The sequence below is a fragment of the Phacochoerus africanus genome, chromosome 11 (genome assembly GCF_016906955.1).
Source record: "Phacochoerus africanus isolate WHEZ1 chromosome 11, ROS_Pafr_v1, whole genome shotgun sequence".
In the NCBI taxonomy this organism is placed as follows: domain Eukaryota; kingdom Metazoa; phylum Chordata; class Mammalia; order Artiodactyla; family Suidae; genus Phacochoerus; species Phacochoerus africanus.
In genome coordinates, this window is record NC_062554.1 from 121,703,057 (window position 1) to 121,730,436 (window position 27,380).

Below are 27,380 nucleotides of genomic sequence, written 5' to 3' on the forward strand. Positions count from 1 at the left end.
ATACTGCCACAGCCTTCTGAAATTGGTTCCATATAGCCACTCCTGCCTCCTTATAGCTACCAGTGTCTCTTTTTTTATTAGTGCAAATTAGATAATGTCAGTCTTCTCTTCAAAATCTGTTAAATGGCTTCTCTTATAATAAAATTGAAAGTCCCTACTATGGCATATAAGATCTTACCTGTTTGTGTGGTTACTATTCCTTGAACACACCGAGTTCATTCCCATCTATAACCCTTTTCAATTGCCTAAAAGGCCCTTTTCCAGGATGTCTATTTGGCTTACTCCTTCACTTCATATAGCCTCTATTCAAATGCCACATCCTTGTTAAGGCCTTCCCTACCCTAAAATAGCCTGTTCTAGCCCTTTGGTCTACATTAGTTTTCATTGGAGCACTTGTGCTTACATGACATAATATTCCATATTTATTTTTCTAATTATCTTCTTTACCAGTGGAATGTAAGTTCCCTGATGCCTGAACTTCTGTCTCTTCTGTTCACCATTGTAGCTGTAGTACCTAGAACATTGCCTTGAATAAGTACAGTTTCCAGAAATATTGGTTCAAGTTTGAATGAATGGAAGAGAAGGACAGAGATGAAATTAAATGCTACACAGAAAACACAAACAGCAAAAAGACAAACACAAAACTCAAAGATTCTTGCATATGGCGACTTTTACTTTAAGGGCAAATAGTCCTTAAAGTAAGTTTTCTATATCACTGTCACACTTACCAATCTCGATCATAGGGACTTTGTATTTTTCATTTTTGTATTTCAAATTCCTAACGTAATGCCAGACATACAACAGATGTTCAAGAAATAATTAACTGAACTCATTATTCCTCATAAACATTCTTAATTAAGATTGTCAAATTAAATATTATGAAATTATAACCCAAGTTGTAATGACTTTTAAGTAGTGTGTATGAATGTTACATATTAACCATTTGTTTTCATTTGTATTTTTAGAGTTCTCCTCCCCACTAATTTTACTAAAAGTTATAATCAGTGTCTACTCTAAGCTCATAATTTAATATTAGTATAATTTATTATTGTATTTTAATCTGGTTCTACATCTTTAGAGGTGAATGCAGTTTATTTATATAGAATGCATAGAAACACTATGGTTAAAAAAAAAAAACAAAAAACCTAGCCCTAGATTATCAAGCTAGATGTTTTGGAAAAACACTGACTTCTCTTCAAAAGGCTTTACATGGGTCCCAGCTCAACAGGTTTTTTTGGTTGGTTTGTTTGTTTTGGAATTAGTTTTTCTTTATTTTTCTCATTTCTTGGGTTGTAGGGTTAGGTTATTGATTTGAGTTCTTCTTTTATATGTGCTTAAAGCAGTGTTATCACTGCAACCTGTAAGGGTTGTATTCAGCAGTTCATTAATTGTTTTGGCTTTAAGGACTTAACCTCACTTCCCTGAAACAATTTCCTCATCTGTCAAATGAGGAATTAATAAAGGTATTAACTTCAACATTCAGTGTTGTATTAGAATTCATTCATTCAAGAAGTAAATTTTATGTGTCCATGATTATGCTTGATATCTTGAATCTTAAGAGAGATAAGAGAATTCCTTTCCTTATGAAGCTTATTGTTATGCCAGGGAAGTTAAGCTGTATTAAACAACATAATACACTACAAAATAGAAAGTGTTCTCTAAGCAGGTCAAGGGAACAAGTGATTACTTTCAAATGAGAGCGTTAGGGAAGACTTTATGGAAGAAATGGCATTTATACTGGATGTTGATGGAATGAAAGGCATTCCAAGAGTGGGATTTCAGAATCATGTGGTAGTTCTGTTTTTAGTTTAAGAAACTGCCATACTATTTTCCATAGTAGCTGTACCAATTTACATTCCCACCAGCAGTGTAGGAGGGTTCTCTTCTCCCCACCCTCTCTAGCATTTGTTATTTGTAGGCTTTTTTTTTTTTTTTTTCTTTTTAAGGCCATAGCCACGACATATGGAAGTTCTCAGGCTAGGAATCGAATTGTAGCTGCAGCTGCCAGCCTGCACCACAGCCACAGCAACGCTAGATCTGAGCCAAGTCCACGACCTACACCACAGCTCACAGTACTGCTGGATCCTTAAGCCACTGGGCAAGCCCAGGAATTGGATCCAAGCCTCTGTCATAACCTATGCTGCAGCTGTGGCAACACCAGATCCTTAACCCTCTGTGCCTGGCCAGGGGATTAAACCTGTATCCCAGAACTCCAGAAATGCCACCCATCCCATTATACCACAGTGGGAGCTCCTTGTAGACTTTTAATGATGACCTGGTGTGAGGTCTGGTGACTGGTATGAGGTGGTAGTACCTCATTGTCATTTTTATTTGCTTTTCTCTAATAATTAGTGATGTTGAACATCTTTTCATGTGCTTTTTGATCACCTGTATGTCTTCTTTGGAGAAATGTCTATTTAGATCTTCTACCTATTTTTTGATTGGGTTGTTTTGTTTTTTTGGTATTGAGCTGTATGAGCTGTTTATATATTTTGGAGATTAATCCCTTGCAGTCCCATCATTCGCAAATATCTTCTCCCATTCTGCAAGTCACCTTTTCATTTTGTTATAGTTTCCTTTGCTGTGCAAAAGCATCTGAGTTTATTAGGGATCCTGCAATCCCATTTCTGGGTATAGATCCAGAGAACGCTGTAATTCAAAAAGATATTTGCACCCCAGTGTTTATTGCAGCACTATTCACAATAGCCTAGACATGGAAACAATCTAAATGACCATTAACAGACAAATAGATAAAGAAGAATGTGGTATATTTATACAACGGGATATTATTCAGCCATTAAAAAAAAGGAATGGGAGTTTCTGTCGTGGCTCAGTGGATAACGAATCCGACTAGGAACCATGAGGTTGTGGGTTCGATCCCTGGCCTTGCTCAGTGGGTTAAAGATCCGGCATTGCCATGAGCTGTGGTGTAGGTTGCAGACGCAGCTCGGATCCCGTGTTGCTGTGGCTCTGGTGTAGGCCAGCGGCTATAGCTCCGATTAGACCCCTAGCCTGGGAACCTCCATATGCCACGGGAGTGGCCCTAGAAAAGGCAAAAAGGCAAAAAGACAAAAAAATAAATAAAAAATTAAAAAAAGAATGGAATAATGCCATTTGCAGAAGCGTGGGTGGACCTAGAGATGATCATACTAAGTGAAGTCAGAGAAAGACAAGCTAACATATGATATCGCTTATATGTGGAATTTAAAAAATGATACAAATGAACTTACATATAAAACAGAAATAAACCTGAGACATAGAAAACAAATATATGGTTATCAAAGGGGAAGGGAGAGGGAGGAAACAAATTAAGAGTTTGGGATTAACATATATATATATTCTACTATATATAGAATAGATAACCAACAAGGACCTACTCTACACCACAAGGAATTATATTCAATATTTTATAAAAACCTATAAGAGAAAAGAATCTAAAAATATATATATGTATAAATTAATCCCTTTGCTGTACACCTGAAACTAACACAAGACTAAATGAACTATACTTCAGTTTTAAAAAGAGAGAGAAAGAGACATGTGAGCAGATATTTAGTTAGCTGGGCTAGAGGGTAGGGTATAGGAGAAGAGAGTGGCTTATGTGGGAGAGAAGTGATAAATTCACCTAAGGCGAAGGAGAGTATTAGAGGATAAGAGTGAAAATATAGCTTGAGACCAGTTCATAGATAACAGCTAAGAAGTGTAAGTAGGAGTTCCCATTGTGGTGCAGAGGAAACTAATCCAACTAGCAACCATAAGGTTGAAGGTTTGATCCCTGGCCTCTCTCAGTGGGTTAAGGATCCTGCATCACTGTGGCTGTGGTGTAGGCCAGCAGCTGTAGCTCCATTTTGTCCCCTAGCCTGCGAACCTCCAATGCTGCCAGTGTAGCCCTAAAAGGCAAAAAAAAAAAGAATTTAAAAAACACTCATTGGGAGTTCCCATCGTGACTCAGTGGTTAACGAATCCAACTAGGAACCATGAGGTTGTGAGTTCGATCCCTGGCCTTGCTCAGTGGGTTAAGGATCCGGCATTGCTGTGAGCTGTGGTATAGGTTGCACATGCAGCTCGGATCCTGCATTGCTGTGGCTCTGGCGTAGGCCAGCAGCTATAGCTCCAGTTAGACCCCTAGCCTGGAAACCTCCATATGCTGCGAGTGCAACCCTAGAAAAGAAAAAGAAAAAAAGTGTAAGTGAAATGTGTTTATAGGTGTGGAGTACATCAATATAAAGGATGTGGCATATATGATGGATATTGTTCTTTATGTAGGAAAAACCTTCCTTGTCTGTGTGTGGAATTTTTTCATTTATTTTCAAGATGAGCATGGTGGTGCTCATGGTGGTGAGCATCATCACCATCATTAAATAAGACAGGAGAATTGATAGACAAATTCCATTCTTTTTCTGTGAATGAATTGAAATTTTCCTAAATTCAGGGACAAGGTTGGGGTTTTATTTCCGTTCGTGTATATATATATATCTTATGTTTTGTGAGACAGTCTGATTTATTTGCTAAAGTATACTATTTATGCATTTAATGTTGTGCATTTATGTTCTTGGAACCCTTCTTTGTTTGATCTTGGTGTGTCTATGAGGGGAGGTAGGGTAAATATAGTTAAAGCCAACTGTCTATCTTTATTTATCTCCCAGCAGTTGCATAAAGATAACAGAGTTGAGAATTGAGAGAGAAACACAGCAATAGTAAAGCATGTACAAGCATGATTCCTTTTTTCAAACATTCACATAAAAAATGCGCATAATTGCTGTGGTTTCTCAAGGGGACATGACTTAATTTTTAATAATTTCTCTGAAATTCACATATTCCAGATATTTAGCATTGTGACGATGAAAAGGTTTCCTGTGTAGATTTTTAAAAACTTGTTCTTAGAGTTTCCTAGTAACCTATACTAATATAATTACAATATGTCATATTTCACTTTTTGGGTTGACAAAGAGTTTGGCCATTTAAAGTGCATATAAGAATGAGAAATAGCAGGTACTCATACATTAGTAGTGAGTATTATTAGTTGTTTCAGTCTCTTTAGAGGATAATTTGGTAGTGTATATTAAATTTTTTTTTTGTCTTTTTTTCCTTTTTAGGGCCACACTTGCAGTATATGGAGGTTCCCAGGCCAGGGGTCCAATCGGAGCTGTTGCTGCTGACCTATGCCAGAGCCACAGCAACGTCAGATCCAAGCCACGCCTGCAACCTACACCACAGCTCACAGCAACGCCTGATCGTTAACCCACTGAGCGAGGCCAGGGATCAAACCCGAAACCTCATGGTTCCTAGTTGGATTCATTTCTGCTGCGCCACAATGGGAACTCCATATATTAAAATTTTTATGTAATCACTTTGTTTGTTTGTTTGTTTTGTTTTTTTGCTATTTCTTGGGCCGTTCCTGCGGCATATGGAGGTTCCCAGGCTAGGGGTCTAATCGGAGCCGTAGCCACCAGCCTACACCAGAGCCACAGCAACGCGTGATCCAAGCCGCGTCTGCAACCTGCACCACAGCTCACGGCAACGCTGGATCGTCAACCCACTGAGCAAGGGCAGGGACCGAACCCACAACCCCATGGTTCCTAGTCGGATTTGTTAACCACTGCGCCACGACGGGAACTCCTGTAATCACTTTAATTAAGCAATTTTATTTCTAGAAATTTACCCTACAAACAACTTGTGCATGGGTGCAAAGACATATATGAAAGGAGGATATTCACTGCCATTTTGTTTATAATAGTAAAAATCCTAGAAACCTTTCAGATGTCTGTCAATTAGGAACTATTTTTTGAAAATAAATGATATTACCCTTAGAGTGGGATACCATGAAGATATTAAAGTGAATGAGTGGAAATGGGCATAGTACTTTGAAGAATTGTTTGGCAATATCTACCAAAACCAAATATGTATTATGCTGGGTTGTTCCTGCCTTTTAGCTAATAGGAATTTTGCTTCTATGAACATACATATACTTGGATTTGTTTAGATACTTGTTCTCAATTCTTTCAGATACATGCCTGTGAGTAGAATTGCTCAGTTATATGATAATTCTTTTTAACTTTCTGAGGTACCATCAAATTGTTTTCCACAGAGGCTGCACCATATTCTCTTCCCACCATTTTAAGATTTTTCCATTTTCTCCATATTCTCATCAACATTTGTGATTTCTTTCCTCTTTTTTTAAAATTGTAGCCATCCTAGTTGGTGTGAAGTAGTATCTTGTTATAGTCTTGATTTGCATTTTTCTAATGACTAATGATATTGAGCATGCTTATTGGCTATGTGTATGTTTTCTTTGAAAAAATGTCTATCCACGTCCTTTGCCCAATTTTTTAATTGTCTTCTTATTGTTATGTTAAGAGATTTTTTTATATATCCTGGACACTAGACCCGTAATCAGTACATGATTTGCAAGTATTTTCTCTCATTCGTTAGATTTTTTTTTTTACTTCTTTTGATAATGTCCTTTGATGCACAAAAGTTTTTAATTTTGTTGAGGTCCATTTTATCTACTTTTATTGTTGTTATGTTTTTGGTGTCATATGTAAGAATCCATTGCCAAATACAAGGTCCTGAAGATATACCCTTATATTTTTTTCTAAGGATTTTGTGGTTTTAGCTTTTATATTTGGCTTATTGATCCATTTTGAACTACTTTTTGTATATGGTATGAGGAATGGGTTCAACTTCATTCTTTTGCCTATGGATGTCCAGTTGTCTCAGCACCATTTATTTGTTGAAGAGAATTTTCTTTTTCATTGAGTGGTCTTGATGCTGTTATTGAAAATCAACCATAGATGTATAAATATATTTCTGAATTCTCAATCTATTCCATTTGTTTTTTTTTTTTACTCTAGTACCATACTGTTTTATTGTAGTAAAATTTGAAATAATGAATTATGAGTCCTCCAACTTTGTTCTTCTATTTTTCAATGTTGTTTTTACTGTCTGGGGCCTTTAGCAATTCCATATGAATTTAGGTATCGATTTTTTCATTTCTGCAAAAAAAAAAAAAAAAGACCATCAGAATTTTGATATGGATTATATTAAACCTGTAGAATGTTTTGAATAGCACAGCCATTTTAATAATATGAAGTCTTCAAGTACATGAACATGGAATTGCTTTCAGCAGTGTTTTGTACTTTTCAATGTACAAGTCTTGTCACCTTTGATTAAATTTATTCCTTGGTGTTTTTTCTTTTGTTTGCTATTGTAATTTGAATTATTTCCTTCATTTCATTTTATGTTGTTCATTGCTGGTGTATAAAAAGAATTTTGTGAATTTTGTATATTGATCTTGTACTCTGCAACTTTGCTGAATTTATTAGCTCTAGTAGTTTTATTATATATTCTTTGGGATTTATATTTATTATTTTTGTTTCTGACTGTTGTGTCGTATCTCTGGTCTTTGCTTGAGAATCTGGATTTACAACCATATGTATGTATTTTTTAAAAATGTTTAGCCTCCTAATTTTTTTCCTACCATACTTGTTCCTTTGCAATATGTTCTTCATATGACAGCTAGAGCAGCCCCTTAAAATTAGTAGTCTGGGAGTTTCCGTCGTGGAGCAGTGGTTAACAAATCCTACTAGGAACCATGAGGTTGCGGGTTCGGTCCCTGCCCTTGCTCAGTGGGTTAACGATCCGGCGTTGCCGTGAGCTGTGGTGTAGGTTGCAGACGCGGCTTGGATCCCGCGTTGCTGTGGCTCTGGCGTAGGCTGGTGGCCACAGCTCCGATTAGACCCCTAGCCTGGGAACCTCCATATGCCGCAGGAGTGGCCCAAGAAATAGCAAAAAAAGACAAAAAAAAATTAGTAGTCTGGTTGTATTACTTATGTGCAAAACCTTTTATTGGCTTCATATACGTGAGTAAAAGCTTAAGTTTTGACATAGTACTACCAAGTCCTACCTAATCTGCCTCTAGATAACATTTTGCCCCTTTACCTCTCATTCATTCCATTTGTAGTGGCCCTGGGCTTCTTCCTGTTCTTAAACTACACGAAGCTCATACCTGCCTTTTAGGGCCGTTTTTACTTTCCCTCTCCTTGGAGCCCTATTCCTCCAGATATGCATACGATTCAGTCTGTTTTGTTAAGGTCTCTGTAAATGTCATCTTTCGAGAGGTCTTCTTGACCATCCTACCCAAAATAACACCTAACATTCTTTATCCGCTTACCTTTTTTTCCCTTGGAAACCCTTATGTCACTGTCTGACATTATACAGAATAGAAGTTTCCTGAAAACAGGTATTTTGTCTGTTGTTCATTACTGAATCTCCAGCTTTTAGAATGATGTCACACATAGTAGGCACCTAATAAATATTTGTCAAATTGATGAAAAAAAATGAATTTTCATCAAGTAAAAGGAAAAAGAAACTGGAAATTAAATACTCAGAATGGGCCAAAGATTGTTTTAGGCGTTTAATATATGTTGTTCAGATTTAATCTTAACAAATTTATGAGAATAGATAGTATCCCCATTGACCAAGAAGGAAACTGAGACTTAGAAAAATTAAATAATTTGCCCTAGTAAAGCTAGAATTTGTGTAAAGATAGGTCTGTAGTATTTGACTCCAAAGCAGAGGCTTTCTCTACCCTGTTATTTTTATTTTTTAATTGTTTTAATATTTTGGCCACATTCGTGGCATGCAGAAGTTCCCAGGCCATGGGAGTTCCCGTTGTGGTGCAGTGGATAACGAATCCGACTAGGAACCATGAAGTTGCAGGTTCAATCGCTGGCCTTGCTCAGTGGGTTTAGGGTCTGGCGTTGCCGTGAGCTGTGATGTAGGTTGCAGACGCAGCTTGGATCTGGCGTGGCTGTGGCTGTGGCATAGGCCAGCGGCTACAGCTCCAATAAGACCCCTAGCCTGGGAAACTCCATATGCTGCGAGAGCAGCCCAAGAAATGGCAAAAAGACAAAAAAGAAGTTCCCAGGCCAGAGATTGGTTGTGATCCACAGCAGTAGCAGTGCTGGTTCCTTAACCCACTGAGCCACAAGGGAACCCCTGCCATGTTATTTTAAAATTATTAAATATGTCATGTACTATAGAGAATACAAAGATTAAATAATAATCTTTAAATTAAATGTATAAAATATATAATTAAATTTCAAATGAGTAGTACTAATAGTAAGTTTAATAGTTATTTGGAAAATTGAGAAATTGGTAGCCAAATTGAAATGCTTGGCACATAGTAGACTCAAAATGAAACTTATTGATTCAATGAATTTATAAACAGATGAGGATCTGGCTCTTAAATAAGTAGAAGTGGACTTGGTCAAAAGAAAGAGCAAGGCCACTTTAGGTACAGGAAGTAACATATGCAATTGTGAAAAGCAAACTTGTTAGAAGGATAGTAAAATCTATCAGGAGATAAGAATTAATTTAGGAGCACTATAAGGTAAGTGAGAAAAGTGAGTTAAGAGATCAGATTGTAAAGAACTTGAATTGTGAGACTAAAGTGTTTAAATGTTTTAATTATTGGAGAGCTATATGATAATAGTGATACTGAACATTTGTATGGGCATATGGGCAATTGAATGTGGTAATTAGGAGTGTGGGCTTTGGAGCGAAACTGTCTGAGTTAAAAATCTTGACTCTGCCCTATACTAGCTTGGTAACACTAAGCAAATTACTTAACCTCTCTGTGCTGTAGATTCCTCATTAATCAAATGAAGGTAATAGTTTTTAACTCACAGAACCACTGTGAAGATTAGATGAATTGTTATATGTAAAAATACTGAGAACAAGCCTAAGTACATAGTAAGCATTCTATAAACACTAACTGTTGTTAAATGTGAAAACATTTCAGTTTTCACATTGCTTTCATGTATACTATTTTAATTTTCATAGCAGCTCTGTGAGGTCGGCATTACTATATCCAGTTTAATAATGGACAAAACAAAGCCAAAGAAGTTGTGTCATGCCAGAAATTCCCAGCTGGCAGAAGTGATCTAATAGTTTTAAAGTACTTCACCATGGGCTAGTATGCAGTAAGTCAAATTTTAGGAAAATTATTCTGGGGGAATTTTGCAGAGTGAGCTGAAGAAGAGGAAGAACCTCAAAGCAAGTTTATCAGGCTCTTGAGATAACCTAGATTTAGGACTTATTTATTAAAAATCCCTATGCAAGGGCTATATCATTGAGAATTAAGAGAAAAGAAAAAGGAGACATTATGGATTTTCTAACTAATCAATTGATATTCTTTCAGCTGTATTTAAACTTGAAACAGATAGAAGTATATGGCCCTTGATAAGAATCTATCGGGGTGGCTTTCTTCTGATTGAATTCCTTTTTCTACTGGGCATCAACACATATGGTTGGAGACAGGCTGGAGTAAATCATGTGCTCATCTTTGAACTTAATCCGAGAAGCAATTTGTCTCATCAGCATCTCTTTGAGGTAATCAAAGCAAGACATAAAGTCCCATGAATATTGTTTGCAGTAGCTATATAGCTGGTTTAGTTGGTGCTAAAGTCTGTTTTCTCTTTGAAGAGGATTAATTGACTTCATAGTTAAACATTTTTCTTACCTTTGTTTTATTAAAGATATTTCTGAGTAATGGTAAAAATAAAAATAATTTTCTTTCTTTTTGTCTTTCCCATCCTTTATCAGATTGCTGGATTCCTTGGGATATTGTGGTGCCTGAGCCTTCTGGCATGCTTCTTTGCTCCAATTAGCATCATCCCCACATATGTATACCCACTTGTCCTTTATGGATTTATGGTTTTCTTTCTCATCAACCCCACCAAAACTTTCTATTACAAATCCCGGTTTTGGCTGCTTAAACTGCTGGTAAGTCCAAAAATTTGTGTATCATTTGTAGGGTAGCATATTAGTCATTGGCTTCCTCCAGAATGATACCAAAGCTTCTGTATTGCACAACTCCAGAAGGCATGTTCACATTGTAGTCTGAATGAGTGGTACCCCAGCTGTAGGGACAAAGAACACAGTGTGACTGGTACACCTGATGCTGGGCAGCACAGTGACCCTGGGAAAAGCACTTGTGCTTATTTCTCCTAAAATGGGGTATGAACTCCAGATATTGAAATGATTTTGCAAATTAATATAATTCATTTAGTCATAATAATAATTCATAATACTTTACAGATTATTTAATCAGCTGTGATAACATGTAGAACTTTGTTTCCTTTTTTTTAAAGTGGTAAAACTATTATTTCCCTGTTAAATTGCTATAAGGCGGAGTTCCCGTCATGGCGCGGTGGAAACGAAACTGACTAGGAACCCTGAGGTTGCAGGTTCAATTCTGGCCTTGCTCAGTGGGTTAAGGATCCGGCATTGCCGTGAGCTGTGCTGTGGTTTGCAGACGCGGCTCGGATCTGGCGTTGCTGTGGCTGTGGCGTAGGCCGGCAGCTACAGCTCTCATTTGACCCCTGGCCTGGGAATCTCCATGTGCCGCAGGTACTGCCCTAAAAAAACAAAAACAAAATTGCTGTAAGGGGTCAATCAAAACATTTTTAATTTATGAAGAATTGATTCTCTAAAAACAGTGGGAATATCTTGTCTTATCACTAAACTTAACTTGAAAAATTGACTTTGGTTCTTGTTTATAATTCTATTTCTTCTTCCACTTTACCTATTAATGATCTCAAAACCAAGCAATCTCAGCATAAGGATATAGAATATCCTTCAAAAATGGTAGCTGTGTTTTTGAGTGTATTGTAAAGATTGCCCTGGGAAGGAACTTCTGCTTACTCCCCAGTTTACCAAACTGTTATTTTGAAAATCAGTATCATTGATAATTTCATGTAATTATTTCTTAGATTATGAATTACAACTCACAGTAAAGATTAGCGATGAAATTGACCAATCTCCACAAAATTGCCGAATTCCAATAATTATTGTCTCATTTTTTTCACCTTATAAAACATAGTGCCTTGAAAACAGTAGTTTTTATTTCTTTTCCTTTTTTATGCCCATTAGGATTAGCAGAATTTTGTTGTTGTTCTTAGCAGTATACTCTCTCTAAATAACATTAACTAAATTTTTAAAATCAGAACACATAAAATATGACTTTCCTATTAAAAAAACATAGTAAGCACTCAACAAATTTAAAAGCAACCCATGTTCCAATATAAGTAAATATTTATTACCAATATAGGTAAATAAATTTGTACTTATTGCTCTCAAAACAATAAAGTGGCCAAAATCTTGGTTTTTTTTCCCAAAGTTGTGCATTTATTTATATTTTTTATTTCTTCCACTAGGATTGTTATCACAAATTGAGAGTCTCCCTCTTTTCCACCAACTTTGTTAAATATAAATAAGTAAAAGAGCAAATCATTCCCTTTAAGTAACACTACTAGGCCTAATTTTGAGTTTAAATTCTGAGTGTAGAACTTAGATGTTCAAGTGTATTTTGATAAATTCGAGTTTCCATTGTGGCTCAGCAGGTTAAGAACCCAACATAGTCTCTGTGAGAATGTGGGTTTGATCCCTGGTCTTGCTCAGTGGGTGAAGGATTCGGCGTTGCCACAAGCTGCAGTGTAGGTTACAGGTGCAGCTTGGATCCAGCATTGCTGTGGCTGTGGTATAGGCCTGCAGCTGCAGCTGCCATTAACTCCTAGCCTGTGAACTTCCGTATGCTGCAGGCACAGCTGTAAAAAGAAGAAGAGTATTTTGGTAAATCATAAGTTATATCATTACCCTTAATGTGTCTTGTGTCTTGTCATTGTCTAGAAAACATGCTTTTTAAGGATTTTTTTTATAAGAAAGAAAAATTTAAGGCATTTTTTTCTGTCTTGAAATTTATACTAAAAAAAAAATCATTTCCAGTTAGTGCAGCAATATTAGATTACCTTATTTGGAGATTATTTGTCCCTGTATTACTAAAACTACGCTATTTGCATAAAAAATGTAATATTCTGGTTACAAGGAAATAGCTTTAAGATTATAAGTACCTAGAGAGTTCCCATCGTGGCTCAGTGAAGCAAATCTGACTAGTATCCATGAGGACACAGTTTGATCCCTCGCCTCGCTCATTGGGTTAAGGATCCAGCATTGCTGTGAGCTGTGGTGTAGGTCACAGACGTGCCTCGGATCTTGTGTTGCTGTGCTGTGGTGTAGGCCGGCAGCTGCAGCTCCAATTCAACCCCTAGCCTGGGAATCTCTATATGCCACAGGTGCGGCTCTAAAAAGACAAAAAAAAAAAAAAAAGATTATAAATACCTATTGTTCCTTCCTAAATTGTTGTGAAATCTCTATAAAGTTATTTTCCAATGAGATTTGAAAGTCTCAGAAAACTCATATTTGAGTGCAACATTACAGTAGCAAAATAATACAGTTGTGTATATTATGTGCTAAGTGAGCATTTCTTCACTGCATCCTTCTTTGTTTAAATAGGAAGCAGTTATGATTCATGCATGACCAGTTATTCTTATTAGAAGAATAATTACTCCCCATTAAGTAGAATTTATCTGTGCATCTGCTGTGTCTTAATAAATGAGGACTTGATGGAATTGGTTAACAGTGATGATATAAGAAAAAATAAGAGAATAATAGAATATACTGTCAGAAGCAGTGAAATACAGAAAGAAGCGTTGTGGTTTGTTACATTTGTAATAATAATTGTAAATAATAAAAATGTTGTTTATAGATTATTTTAATATTAATTGACCTATTGATGTATTTTAATTCAAATTTCACTGAGAAAACTTACCCTTAGACTTATTCTAGTGAATTAACAAGTGATTCCACCCTGTATTTCTCTCATATAGCTTTACTTAAAGCCTCCTCCTAAAGTAAACTGCATTTCCTTTTTCCTTTACTTTTTTCTTTCTTTTTTTTTTTTTTTTGGTCTTTTTGCCTTTTTAGGGCCGCACCCTCGGCATATGGAGGTTCCCAAACTAGGGGTCTAATCAGAGCTGTTGCTGCCGGCCTGCACAAGAGCCACAGCAATGCCAGATCCGAGCCGCATCTGCAACCTACACCACAGCTTATGGCAACGCCGGATCCTTAACCTACTGAGTGAGGCCAGGGATCGAAGCCCGCAACCTCATGATTCCTAGTCAGATTCGTTTCCACTGTGCCACAGCGGGAATTCCTCCTTTACTTTTAAGTGGGAAAAGAACATATGTCACTTGGCCATAGTGATAGGCACTGACTGCGCGGCATCTCTGCAGTGCCAGGACGCAGGTTCTGTACCTGCCTCAGCACAGCAGGTTAAAGGATCCAGGTTGCCACGGGTGTGGCATATGTTGCAACTGCAGCTTAGGTCACATCTGATCCTGGCCCTGAAACTCTATATGCCATGGGGAGGCCAAAAAGGGAGAAAAAAAGCAAGCAAGCAAGCATAAACAGAGTTGCTACTATGGCACAGGGGATTAAGGATCCATCTGGTTGTCTCTGTGGTATTGTGGGTTCTGTCCCTGGCCCGGTGCTGTGGCTTAAAGATCTGATGTTGCCACACTGTGGCATAGGTCGCAGCTGCAACTTGGATTCAGTCCCTGGTCTGGGAACTTCCATATGCCATGGGTGTGGCCATAAGAAAAAAAAAAGAAAGCATGAACAAATGCCTCAGATTGTCTAACCAACAGTATCAACTTATGAAAGCTACATGAAGTTTTAAAAATTAGAGTCCTTTGGTATGTTATTTGGGTATTTCTTTTTTCTAATACTTTCCATAGTTGTATACTAAAATTTTTATGTGTCTCTATTATAAGAATATTATTAGAAAAATGTTCTCTTTTAATAATGCACTGTTCTGGACATTTTATAAGTTGTCAATTTATTTAATCCTTTTTTTTTTTTTTTGTCTTTTTGCTATTTCTTGGGCCGCTCCCACGGCATATGGAGGTTCCCAGGCCAGGGGTCCAATCGGAGCTGTAGCCCCCGGCCTATGCCAGAGCCACAGCAACGCGGGATCCAAGCCTCGTCTGCAACCTACACCACAGCTCACGGCAACGCCGGATCGTCAACCCACTGAGCAAGGGCAGGGACCGAACCCGCGCTTCCTAGTCGAATTCGTTAACCACTGCGCCACGACGGGAACTCCTTAATCCTTTTAATAAACCATGAAGTTGGAGCTGCTGTTAATCCACATTTTATAAGTGAGGAAGCTTAGGTTCAGAGAAGTTAAATAAGATCACATAGCAAAGATATAATGGAGATGGGTTATGAGCACAGGCGGTCTGGCTCCATAATCTATTTCTTAAATGCTACCATTTAAGAGTTAGACCTGAAAGTTACTTTATCTAAGATGTTTAACTTTGATCTAGTGGATCAACTAATGGAATTTAAAAATCAAATTTGGCAAGAATGTGATTATCCATAGTAGAAATTAAGACTTCATCTCCTGGGAGTTCCCGTCGTGACTCAGTGGTTAACGAATCCGACTAAGAACCATGAAGTTGCAGGTTCCATCTCTGCACTTGCTCAGTGGATTAAGGATCCAGCATTGCCGTGCGCTGTGGTGTGGGTCACAGATGCGGCTCGGATCCTGCGTTGCTGTGGCTCTGGCGTAGGCTGGCAACTACAGCTCCAATTAGACCCCTGGCCTGGGAACCTCCCATATGCTGTGGGAGCAGCCCAAGAAAAAAGAAAGAAAGAAAAGACTTCATCTCCTTAACTGTTTACCTATATTAACTTAGAAAATGATATTAACATATATTCTTTGTAACAATTTATTAGTGACTTTTTGTGTAAGTGGGTAAAATAATCAAGTATCCAGATTGTCTCTAGCTTTCTTAATACTATTACTCAGTGATTTGTTATCATTTTTTAGGTTTTTGTTTTGTTTTGTTTTTTGTCTTTGTAGTGCCACACCTGTGGCATATGGAGGTTCCAGGCTAGGGGTCAAATCAGAGCTGTAGCCTCTGGCCTATACCACAGCCACAGCAACGCCAGATCCAAGCTGCGTCTGTGACCTACACCACAGTTCACGGCAACGCTGGATCCCTAACCCACTGAGCCAGTCCAGGGATTGTACCTGCATCCTTATGGATGCTAGTCAGATTCATTTCCACTGAAACAGGATGGGAACACCCTGTTATTGTTTTCATCATAAATTACAAGGTAGAAATTGAAAGATCTTAGCCAGAACAAGAAAGGAAGAAGGAGCATTCTGTGTGTAAATATCAGGTAGTTAAGTATGGTCTGTTTATTTTCTTCCCCACTTGTCCTACCTCAGACCAAACTACTTGCTCCCTTCCCTGTATTTCCAGAGTATTTTGTATGCCTGTCTGTAATAGCAGGTGCTACACGATGCTGTCATTTCTTCATGTGTTCAATTGCCCAAAGAGATTATAGGTCTTTGAGGGTACATGCCATGTTTTATTTATTCAGTATTTCCACAATGCATGACCTGTAGTAAATAAATACTTATAAACCTTTGTTAAATGCATGAAAGACTTTCCTTCATTAGTTGTCTTATACCAACAAATACCACTCTTTTCTTTTTTCATCTTCTCTCTTCTGTAAATTTTCCCTTCCTCCAGTTGCCTTTTTATGTCACTTCTTCCCTCTTATAGTCCATCCATCTATCTCTTTGTTTCTTATTTAATACACTCTTCTTACCTTCTGCTCTTATGGAGGTTTTCTATAATAGCCAGGTTTGGGAGCTGAGTTTGGCAGGTTGTGAGAGTAGTGGTATTCTATCTCATGTCAGTGAGAAATGAAAAATTTGCAGTTAGGCTACCAGTTTCACAAAAGTCTATGACTAGAGACTGAGTTAGACTTCCTGATCCTTTGCTGTTATATACTGTGTTATCCTCTGAATCCATTCTGCACCTAGAGTTTCTTAAAGTATTGTATAAACTGTACCAGGACCTCTTTGAGCGTAAATGATTAACGTTTCACTTTCTTAATACCTCCTACCCCAACCCATCCTGCAAAAAAAAAAAAAAAAAAAAAAAAAAGGTTTGCTGTGTGGAGCTTATGGTTGCAAACAATATAGCTTACCTGCCTTACTTATTGAAAGAGTAATAAGCAAGTCGTCAAAAGCTGAGCCATAGACTCAAAATATATTAGCTCCAGAAAATAATGTCTTCAAGCCTATATTGTGTCTTGTAGATCCCTGGTTTAATTTCCAAAGCTCTAGGGCAATACCTGTCATAGATAGTTGATCCCAGGGTTGATTTATAATATAGCCATTTATCTCCCTGAAGTAATCAAGGGAGTTATTTAGAGAAAGAAAGAACCAGCTAAGGCTGAGAGTCAAGAGCCATAGTCTCCCAGGCTGAATGTCTATTAAATGAGTTTACCCAGATCCCGAGAGAGCTATAGATTTAGACTCATTTTCTCAAAACTGTCACTTAGTCAGGATTCCTTGTTTTAGGAGTCCATTCTTACTATGTTAGACAGAAAGGGCCTAGCAGGGTGAGGAAGAAAGCTGCCTGCATTCCATCTTCACTTCACTTGAAGGCTTCTTAAGGCAATCTATAAATTTGAGCCTATTTCTGATGATTAGTATATGCCTCTCTCTGCAGTGCCAGAATTTCCCTTTGCAATAGTAAACAGGCTCCACACATGAGTGGTCAGGATGAATTTTGGTTACAGGTCTTCTGTAAAATGGGGATATGGATAATACCTAGCTCATAGAATTGTTATAGTTAATGAATCATAAGAAATGCACGATGAGAAAAATACACAACATGGATTAGTGCTCAGTACATTTAACCTGAATTGATTTATTATTGTTTTCATAACAGTGGTATGTGTGCTGATTTTTGTAGTATAATTTCAAGACAAATACAGTCATCCTCATGGCATTAGTGAAATCAAAGTGACTTTGGTCAGAGAATAAAATATGCTTCCCATGAGGTACCATCCTTCCCTTCATATCCTTTGTAGGCAAAGAAGAGCTTTGTGTTAGGCTAGCTAAGATGGGAGAATAGTCCAAAAATTGTCATAGCACATGGGTCTTTAGCAAATTTATTTTAGACCCTAATGTTAAATGTCCTCTCAATGCATTTTTGCCACTCTGCTTTCTACTTAATTGCTTCCAAAATCTCTGCTTTCTGTTTTGTAACTATAGCTATTCTTGCCTTCCACCTGCCCCACCCTTTCTTAGTTATACATTCCCTTGACTAATTCTCAATCTAGCCACCATTGCCAGGTCCCCCTATGTTTGTGGTTGGTTCATTAGTTTCCATTTGATCAACTAAAGTAATCATGCAGCAGTGTCAGACATGAATTAGAGAAATTTAATTTGAATTTTCTTGTTTCTTTGTTTTCTGATTTTTTTTCCTCTCTCCCAGTTTCGAGTATTTACAGCCCCCTTCCATAAGGTAGGCTTTGCTGATTTCTGGCTGGCCGATCAGCTGAACAGCCTGTCAGTGATACTCATGGACCTGGAATATATGATCTGCTTCTACAGTTTTGAGCTCAAATGGGATGAAAGTGGCGGCCTCTTGCCAAATGATTCAGAAGGTAGGGTATGAATGTGCATCCACACTATCGAACTGCCAATGTAAACCAAGAAATATTGGGAATGATAACTGAGAAATTTAAGATCATCCAATAATATTAAAAACTTAATTAAATGTACTTGGCACTCTTTTAGCTATCTCTATATCTGATATAGTTTGGCTCTTGAATTATGTATTATAATTTTAGCCATTCATTTGCCAGGAGATTTATAACTTACACTTAAAAAATTCTAAAACTAGAAAAATCTTCTAGTACATTGGTAATTATATCACAGATGCTTTACTGTCAATAATTGCCATCACAGTATTGCTTTACAGTTATTTAGAGGTAGATCAAGTGCTTTGAGAAAGTCTTTGTAAATTGTTTATTAATTCTTACTGGAGACCTTGTTTTTTTGTTTGTTTGTTTGTTTTGGCTCTTTTCCTCACTCTTAGTTTATGCCAGGTGTTCAAGATATTAAGGAATTTTGCCTTAATGACAAAGACCAAATTTAGACAGATTATGTAACATCTGACTAACAAAAGTTAATGAAGCCAATAGCAACACATTTTCATCAATTGCGAGCAGATCACAACTCTGTTGTATGTTGAGCCACTAAGATACATTTCCAAAATTTGAAGAAAATTGGTTTACCAACTTCATTCTTCTCATTTTAAAAAATACAAACTCTGTTCATTGGTTTTTTTTTTTTTTTTGGAGGGGGTTGTTTTATCTTTAAAGAGCAAGAATATGAACAGAGTATAGTGGGTATAATATAGTGGTTTGGAGCTCAGAAAATTGACTTGAGTCACAGTGATATTTATAGGTTTTCCTGATGTTTCAGGTTATAGAGCTTACTAATTTTTTTTCTCTTTGATAAGTATACTCATCTTCTAATTGTCTTAGAGTTTTACTGCACTCCAAAGGTGATTCTAGAACAGATAGAAATCTGAGCAGGCAGATTTTCATAAGTTCCCACTGTGTATTTTACTTTCTCTCTTCAGTTTAACAGCCACTGAAAAGTTTGAGAATACAGTAGCTGCAAAGAAAAAAGTGATTCTGAAACTCAGGTTCCTTGCTTCTATGGATTTCCTAGTGGTTGCAATATATGACTAAATGATGTGAACAAGTTGTTTAATTGTAGTCTTTTCTTCTTTGAAATCTTCACAGAACCAGAAATTTGCCACAAATATTCATATGGTGTGCGGGCTATTGTTCAGTGCATTCCTGCTTGGCTTCGCTTTATCCAGTGCCTGCGCAGATACCGAGACACAAAGAGAGCCTTTCCTCATTTAGTTAATGCTGGGAAATACTCCACGACTTTCTTCATGGTGACGTTTGCAGCCCTTTACAGCACGCACAAAGGTATTCTATGATTGCGAAAAGGTTTTTTTTTAATCCAGATTTTCACCACGTGAATCTCTTTCTTATTCTATGTTACCTTTCCACTTGTCTTCTTTTTTTTCCCCATTGAAGCTCTAGTCCCCTCAGTAATACTAGTTTGTTCCTGAACACAATTTTAGTCTCATTACAATATTTACTAACAAGTACCATTAAAAAGATTCAAAATCATGCAGAATAGGAAGGATTTGTGATAACATCTGAAATTCTGAATTATGTTTAATGAGCTCAGTCCAAGACACTTTGGGTTTTCATTTGGTTTTTTAGACTTTTTGTTCATTAATGAGGTTGAGAAATGCTAGGTGAAAAAGATTCCCTGTGGCAATCATGTATATTTTTAATCTCTTTCCTTCACCAAGTAGTAAGGATTGTTTCCAGCCCATTTAACTGCAAATTGAGTTCTTTGATCTCTCTAGTTTCTTATCTCCATGGCAACCAGTTATTACTTGAGACTGCTCTTCTGTTGGGTGGAGAAAAAGGCTTTTAGGTTCTGAGCCACATGCAGTCACTCCTTTTGAATTTTTAACCTTTTTCCAAGAACTGTCAATCAAAGATCTTACTTCCTTTTACTAAAATGCCTTCCTTCTTTGTCTGTTTAAATCAGTGTCAGCCTACACCTTAGAGGGTGCATTCTCATCTGTGGGTGATAAAGAAATGTCCTAATTGAAATTATTGCAGTTATTTTTAAATACTTTGGTAAAAAATTTTTCTTCCGTGGTTTTTTTTTTTAAGATACTAGTTTAGGAGCCTTAACTAGTGCTCTAGAACTGTTGCTGTGTGTCTGATGGTCTTGAAAAATCAGGATGGTTGTTTTTTATAAAGCTTGCAGTTTGGTCCAGCAGAACACTTTACAACATACTTCCACATTTTGCAGTAGATTCTCTGATTCAGTCATATTAATTATGTAGCCAATAATTTTACCACTGTGGAGGTACTCTTGTTAAATGATATAATTTAACTTAAGTATTGCAATGAAGGAAATACAGCCTAAAGCTCTCATAATTTTTTTTTAATTCCTCTTTCACTTGCACCTACTTTTTGGCTAGCTCCTCAGACTCTCCACTGCACATTCTTACTTGTCAGTCACCTGGGATTTTGTCGATTTTGTACTCATATTTTGCATTTTACCCTTTCTGCAAGTCTCTACCTTCAACGGTTCCCCCTCTAAATTTCCACCTGTTCCATCAATCCTGACTGTCATGGAGGTAGTAAGACTGATTGTGTGTGTGTGTGTGTGTGTGTGTGTGTGTGTGTGTGTGTGTGTGAGAGAGAGAGAGAGAGAGAGAGAGAGAGAGAGAGAGAGACTGGAATAGAAAGAGGATATTGGGAGCACCCTCAGGCAAAAAGCCATGAACTCATAATTGTTTATTAGTCAACATTTTTTCTTAGTAAGCTCAGGCTTTTTGCCTGCTTTTGATACTTTCCAGTGAGTTCTGATAGTTATTCTTTTTTTCCCCCCTTGAGGTGTAATTGATTTACAATATTATATTAGTTTCAGGTGTACAACAGTGATTCAGTATTTTTATAAAATGTAAAGTGATCATGATAGGTCTAGTTACTGTCTGAAGTTACTATAATACTCTTAACTATAATATTATTGACTATATTCCCTCTGCTATACATTATATCCCTGTGACCCATTTATTTTATAACTGGAAGTTTATACCTTTTAATCTCCCTCAGTTACTTCACTCACTCCCAACCCCACTCCACTCTGGCAACCATCAGTTTGTTCCCTGTATGTATAAATCTGCTTCCGTTTTGTTTTATTTGTTCTTTTTGTTTGTTTTTTAGATTCCACACATAAGTGAAATCATACAGTATTTGTCCTTCTCTATCTGACTTATATCACTTAGCATAATACCCTCTAGGCTTATTCATGTTGCAAATAGCAAGATCTCATTCTTTTTTGTGGCTGAGTAACATTCCATTGTGTGTATATACACGACATCTTTATACATTCATCTACCAGTGGGCACTTAGGTTGCTTCCATACCTTAACTATTGTGAATGATGCTGCAGTAAACACAGGGGTGCATATATCTTTTCAAATTAGTGCTTTTGTTTTCCTTAGAAAATTCCCAGAAGTGGAGTTGCTGGATTGTATGGTAGCTAAATTTTTAATTTTTTGAGGAATTGAAAACTTCCATGGTGGCTGCACTAATTTATGTTGCCACCTATGGTGCACTACACCTGGAAAACGTGCATTTTAAAAAAGGCAGTATGCTCTTGACATAACTGTGTTTTCATTTAGGAGTTTTATGGTTTTAGGTCTTATATTTAAATCTTTAACTCATTTTGGGTTTATTTTCGTGTATAATATAAAAAGGTAGTACAATTTGATTCTTTTGCATATAGCTGTCCAGTTTTCCCCGCACTATTTATTGAAGAGACAGTCTTTTCCCCATTGTATATTCTTGCCTCCTTTGTCATAGATCGTAATTGCATGGGTTTATTTCTGAGTTCTCACTTCTCTTCCATTAACTCTTTGTCTCTTTTTTTTGTGCCAGTACCATACTGCTTTGATTATTGAAGCTTTATAGTATAGTTTGAAACCAGGGAGTTTGTTACTTCCAACTCTGTTCTTCTTTCTCTAGATTGTTTTGTCCATGGTTGGAGGGAGGGTCTTTTGTGTTTCCATACAAATTTTAGAGTGATTTTTCTAGTCTGTGGTAAATGTCATTGGTATTTTGATAGGGATTGCATTGAATCTATAGATTGCCTTGGTAGTATGATTATTCTAACAATATTCTTTCTATCTGTGAATGCTCCTATAATTTCTAGAAGCAGTGATTTGGGGTAGTGTTTTTTTGCTCATGTACCCATTCATTATAACTTTTTAAAACTTTTATCATTTTACATTTTATTATTTTAAATTATATTACTTCTCAGACATTTTTAAGTTTATGTCTGAAATTTTTCATCTTAATTTTAAATAATAACAGTTTCCAATAAACTTTAAATATTCACATTTTACCCTTTTTTTGGAGGGGGTCTTTTTAGGGCCACACCCGTGGCATATGGATGTTCCCAGGCTAGCGGTTGAACCAGAGCTGTAGCTGCCAGCCTACACCAGACCCACAGCAACACAGGATCCGAGCCATGTCTGTGACCTACACCACAGCTCATGGCAACGCCAGATCTTTAACCCACTGAGCGAGGCCAGGGATCAAACCTGCGTCCTCATGGATGTTAGTTGGGTTTGTTAACTGCTGAGCCACAATGGGAACTCCTAAATATTCATATTTTAAAGGGAACCCTCCTACACTGTTGGTGGGAATGTAAACTGGTACAGCCACTATGGAGAACAGTTTGGAGATACCTTAGAAATCTATACATAGAACTTCCATATGACCCCACAATCCCACTCTTGGGCATCTATCCGGACAAAACTCTACTTAAAAGAGACACGTGCACCCGCATGTTCATTGCAGCACTATTCACAATAGCCAGGACATGGAAACAACCCAAATGTCCATCGACAGATGATTGGATTCGGAAGATGTGGTTTATATACACAATGGAATACTACTCAGCCATAAAAAAGAATGACATAATGCCATTTGCAGCAACATGGATGGAGCTAGAGAATCTCATACCGAGTGAAATGAGCCAGAAAGACAAAGACCAATACCATATGATATCACTTATAACTGGAATCGAATATCCAGCACAAATGAACATCTCCTCAGAAAAGAAAATCATGGACTTGGAGAAGAGACTTGTGGCTGCCTGATGGGAGGGGGAGGGAGTGGGAGGGATCGGGAGCTTGGGCTTATCAGACACAACTTAGAATAGATTTACAAGGAGATCCTGCTGAATAGCATTGAGAACTTTGTCTAGATACTCATGTTGCAACAGAAGAAAGGATGGGGGAAAAATGTAGTTGTAATGTATACATGTAAGGATAACCTGACCCCCTTGCGGTACAGTGGGAAAATAAAAAAAAAAAAATACAAAAAAAAAATTCGTATTTTAAAATGAAATTGCTAAATGTTTCTACTAAGTCTAGCTAGGTAATGTAAATATAAAAGCATGATAGTCACTATCATTTAATTTTTTAAATGAAGCAATTCTAGTCAAAAATTTTATCTTTCCCATTGAACTTTTATTTTAATGTGATATTTTAGTGAGATAAATTTATATTACTTACTACTTCCATTTTTCAGTTTTTACATAAGTAAACCCTGAGAAACTTTAACATTGCTATATAAGTGAGAATGGAAATTTTGTTGTTGCTGCGTCACTCAATTTTTTGAACAAATAATGATTTATATGCCAAAAAATTGTATAGTAGTCTGTTATTAATAATTATTTTTTGTGATCTATCAAGTTTTCTTTGTTGAAGGCAAAGAGTTGAAAGTATACTGAGTAAAGAATTGAACATAAAATGAATGAAAAAGGATTTCTCTGTTTCTGAACAGTATAGCAAAGCTGGAATAGGACCAATCATATGATATTTAATTTTAGAGCCTCCTTGTTTAGTTCAGTATACATGCTCAAGAAACAATTAGGAAAATTAAAATACTGTTAATTTTAATATACGTTTGGCAGTACAGTGTTTTTTGATGAAATGCTTTCACACATTCTTTAAATGTATTTTTGAGAAATAATTTTGAAACTGCAGATTACACTCATCCAGCTTATAGAGAATATCTGCTATATACCCTAATTGGAAAACCAGTAGGCTAAATCAGAAAAGGTTTTGACTTTATGTACCTTAATTTAAAATGTTTTATTGCGGAGTTCCTGTCATGGTGCAGTGGTTAACAATCTGACTAGAAACCATGAGGTTTCAGGTTCGGTCCCTGCGCTTGCTCAGTGGGTTGATGATCCGTTGTTGCCATGAGCTGTGGTGTAGGTTGCAGACGCGGCTCGGATCCCGTGTCGCTGTGGCTCTGGCGTAAGCTGGTGGCTACAGTTCCGATTTGACCCCTAGCCTGGGAACCTCCATATGCCGAGAGAGTGGCCCTAGAAATGGCAAAAAAAAAAAAAAAAACCGAAATGTTTTGTTGCTAAAAAATGCTAATTATCATATGAGACATCAGGGAGTCCTGATGTTTTTACAGTGGAAATGTCAGAGATCACTGATCACAATTACAAATGCAGTAATAGTAAAAAGTTTAAAACATTGAAAGAATTAACAAAATTTGACAGAGACATGAAATGAGCAAAAGCTATTAGAAAAATAATGCCCATAGACTTCAATATGTAAAATACACAATACATGCAAAGAGAAATTAATTGATGCATAACAAAAAAAGAAAAAGTTTTAACATTTTTATATATACTTCTATGTAAACACCTCACTTTTTAATTCTGAGGTAGGTAGATGAAAGAGTAAATAGGTACATAGATAGATTTAGTAAGTATTGAGAGTATTCTGTGTATCGGGCTATGTCAGACACTAAAATTAGAGCAACAAACAAAACATGATTCTTGCCCTTAAGAATTTATAAACTGGAGTGCCGGTTGTGGCTCAGCAGTAATGAAAACCGACTAGTATCCACAAGGATGCGGGTTCAGTCCCTGGCCTAAAAAGAAAAAGATGTTACAATTGCTACTGTTGCCCAGTTTTGTTCATCTTCAGCCTAGGGCTTTTTTTTCCTTTCAACCACAAAACCACACCTTTAAAGTAGAGATAATAGTATCTATACCTTCTCTTTTTTTTTTTTTTATGCTTGAAATGTACTCTTTATTTCTGAAATATTTTTCCTTTTCTCTGAGGATAACTAGATATCTATTTCTTTTTTATCCCCAAATGATATTTTTACTTTTAGCTTTTTTATATTTTATTATAATTGACTTACAATGTCCTGTCAGTTTCTGCTGTACAGCAAAGTGACCCACATTATCCTCCATCTTTTTCTCACATTATCCTCCATCATGTTCCATCACAAATGACTATAGTTCCCTGTGCTATACAGGAGGATCTCATTGCTTATCCACTCCAGATGCAATAGTTTGCATCTACTAACCCCAAACTCCCAGTCCATCCCACTCCCTATCCCTCCCTCTTGGCAAGCACAAGTCTTCTCCATGTCCATGAGATTTTTTCTTTTTTGTAGATAGGTTCATCTGTGCCATATATTAGATTCCACATGTAGGTGGTATCATATTGTATTTGTCTTTCTCTTTCTGATTTACTTCACTTAGTATGAGAGTTGCTAGCTCCATCCATGTTGCAGCAAATGGCATTATTTTATGCTTTTTTATGGCTGAGTAGTATTTTCATTGTGTATATGTACCACATCTTCTAACCCATTCATCTGTCAGTGGACATTTAGATTGTTTCCATGTCTTGGCTATTGTGAATAGTGCTGCAGTGAACATAGGGGTGCATGTATCTTTTTCAATGAAAGTTTTGTCCAGATATTTGCCCAGGAGTGGGATTGCTGGATAATGTGGTAGTTCCATATTTAGTTTTCTCTGATGCCTCCATGCTGTTTTCCATAGAGGTTATAACAATTTCCATTTCCACCAACAGTGCAGGAAGGTTCCCTTTTCTCCACACCCTCTCCTGCATTTGTTATTTGTACAATTATTAACAATAGCCAATTTGACCAGTGTGAGGTGGTACCTCATTTTAGTTTTGATTCGCATTGCTCTAATAATTAGTGATGTTGAACATTTTTTCACGTGCCTGTTGGCCATCCATATGTCTTCTTTGGAGAAATGTCTATGCAGGTCTTCTGCCCATTTTTCTTTTGCTGCTGAGTTGTATGAATTGTTTGTATATTTTGGGGATTAAGCCCTTGTCAGTTGTTTTGTTTGCAACTATTTTCTCCCATTCCATACGTTGTCTTTTTTTTTTTTTTTAATGGTTTCCTTTGCTCTGAAAAAGCCTGTCAGTTTTTGGTTTATTTTTGCTTTCATTTCTATTGCTTTGGGAGAGTGACCTAAGTAAACATTTGTATGGTTGATATCAGAAAATGTTTTGCTTATGTTCTCTTCTAGGAGTTTTATGGTATGTTGTCTTATGTTTAAGTCTTTAAGCCATTTTGAGTTTATTTTTGTGCATGGTGTGAAGGTGTGTTCTAGTTTCATTGATTTACATGCAGCTGTCTAGTTTTCCCAGCACCAATTGCTGAAGAGACTGTTTTTTTCCCATTTTGTATTCTTTCCTTCTTTCTTAAAGATTAATTGACCATAGGTGTCTGGGTTTATTTCTAGACTATTCTGTTCCATTGGTCTATATGTCTATTTTTGTACCTGTATCACAATGTCTTAATTACTATAGCTTTGTAGTATTGTTTGAAGTCTGGGAGTTATGCCTCCTACTTTTTTCTTTTTTTCTTCAGGATTGTTTTGGTAATTCTGGGTCTTTTATGGTTCCATATACATTTTTGGGTTGTTTAAGTTATGTGAAAAATGTCATGGGTAATTTGATAGGGATTGCATTGACTCTGTGGATTGCTTTTGGGTAGTATGGCCATTTTTAGCAGTATTAATTCTGTTGATTCCAGTCCAGGAGCATGGAATATCTTTCTCTTTCTTAGAATCCTCTTTATTTTCCTTGATTAATGTTTTATAGTTCTAAGCATGTAAGTACTTCACTTCCTTGGCCAGGTTTATTCCTAGGTATTTAATTTTGGGGGGAGTTTATTTTGAAAGGTATT

General features: G+C 36.8%; 1 protein-coding gene across 1 annotated transcript in view; it reads left to right on the plus strand.

Annotated features, from left to right (window-relative positions):
* XPR1 (xenotropic and polytropic retrovirus receptor 1) overlaps positions 1-27,380 on the plus strand; it is a 226,736-nt gene that overhangs the window by 149,638 nt on the left and 49,718 nt on the right. Inside the window, exons 8-11 of the mRNA XM_047752002.1 lie at positions 10,205-10,395; positions 10,609-10,788; positions 18,210-18,381; positions 19,531-19,725. Of these exons, the coding sequence (XP_047607958.1) occupies positions 10,205-10,395; positions 10,609-10,788; positions 18,210-18,381; positions 19,531-19,725 (738 nt within the window). The remainder of the gene's footprint in view (positions 1-10,204; positions 10,396-10,608; positions 10,789-18,209; positions 18,382-19,530; positions 19,726-27,380) is intronic.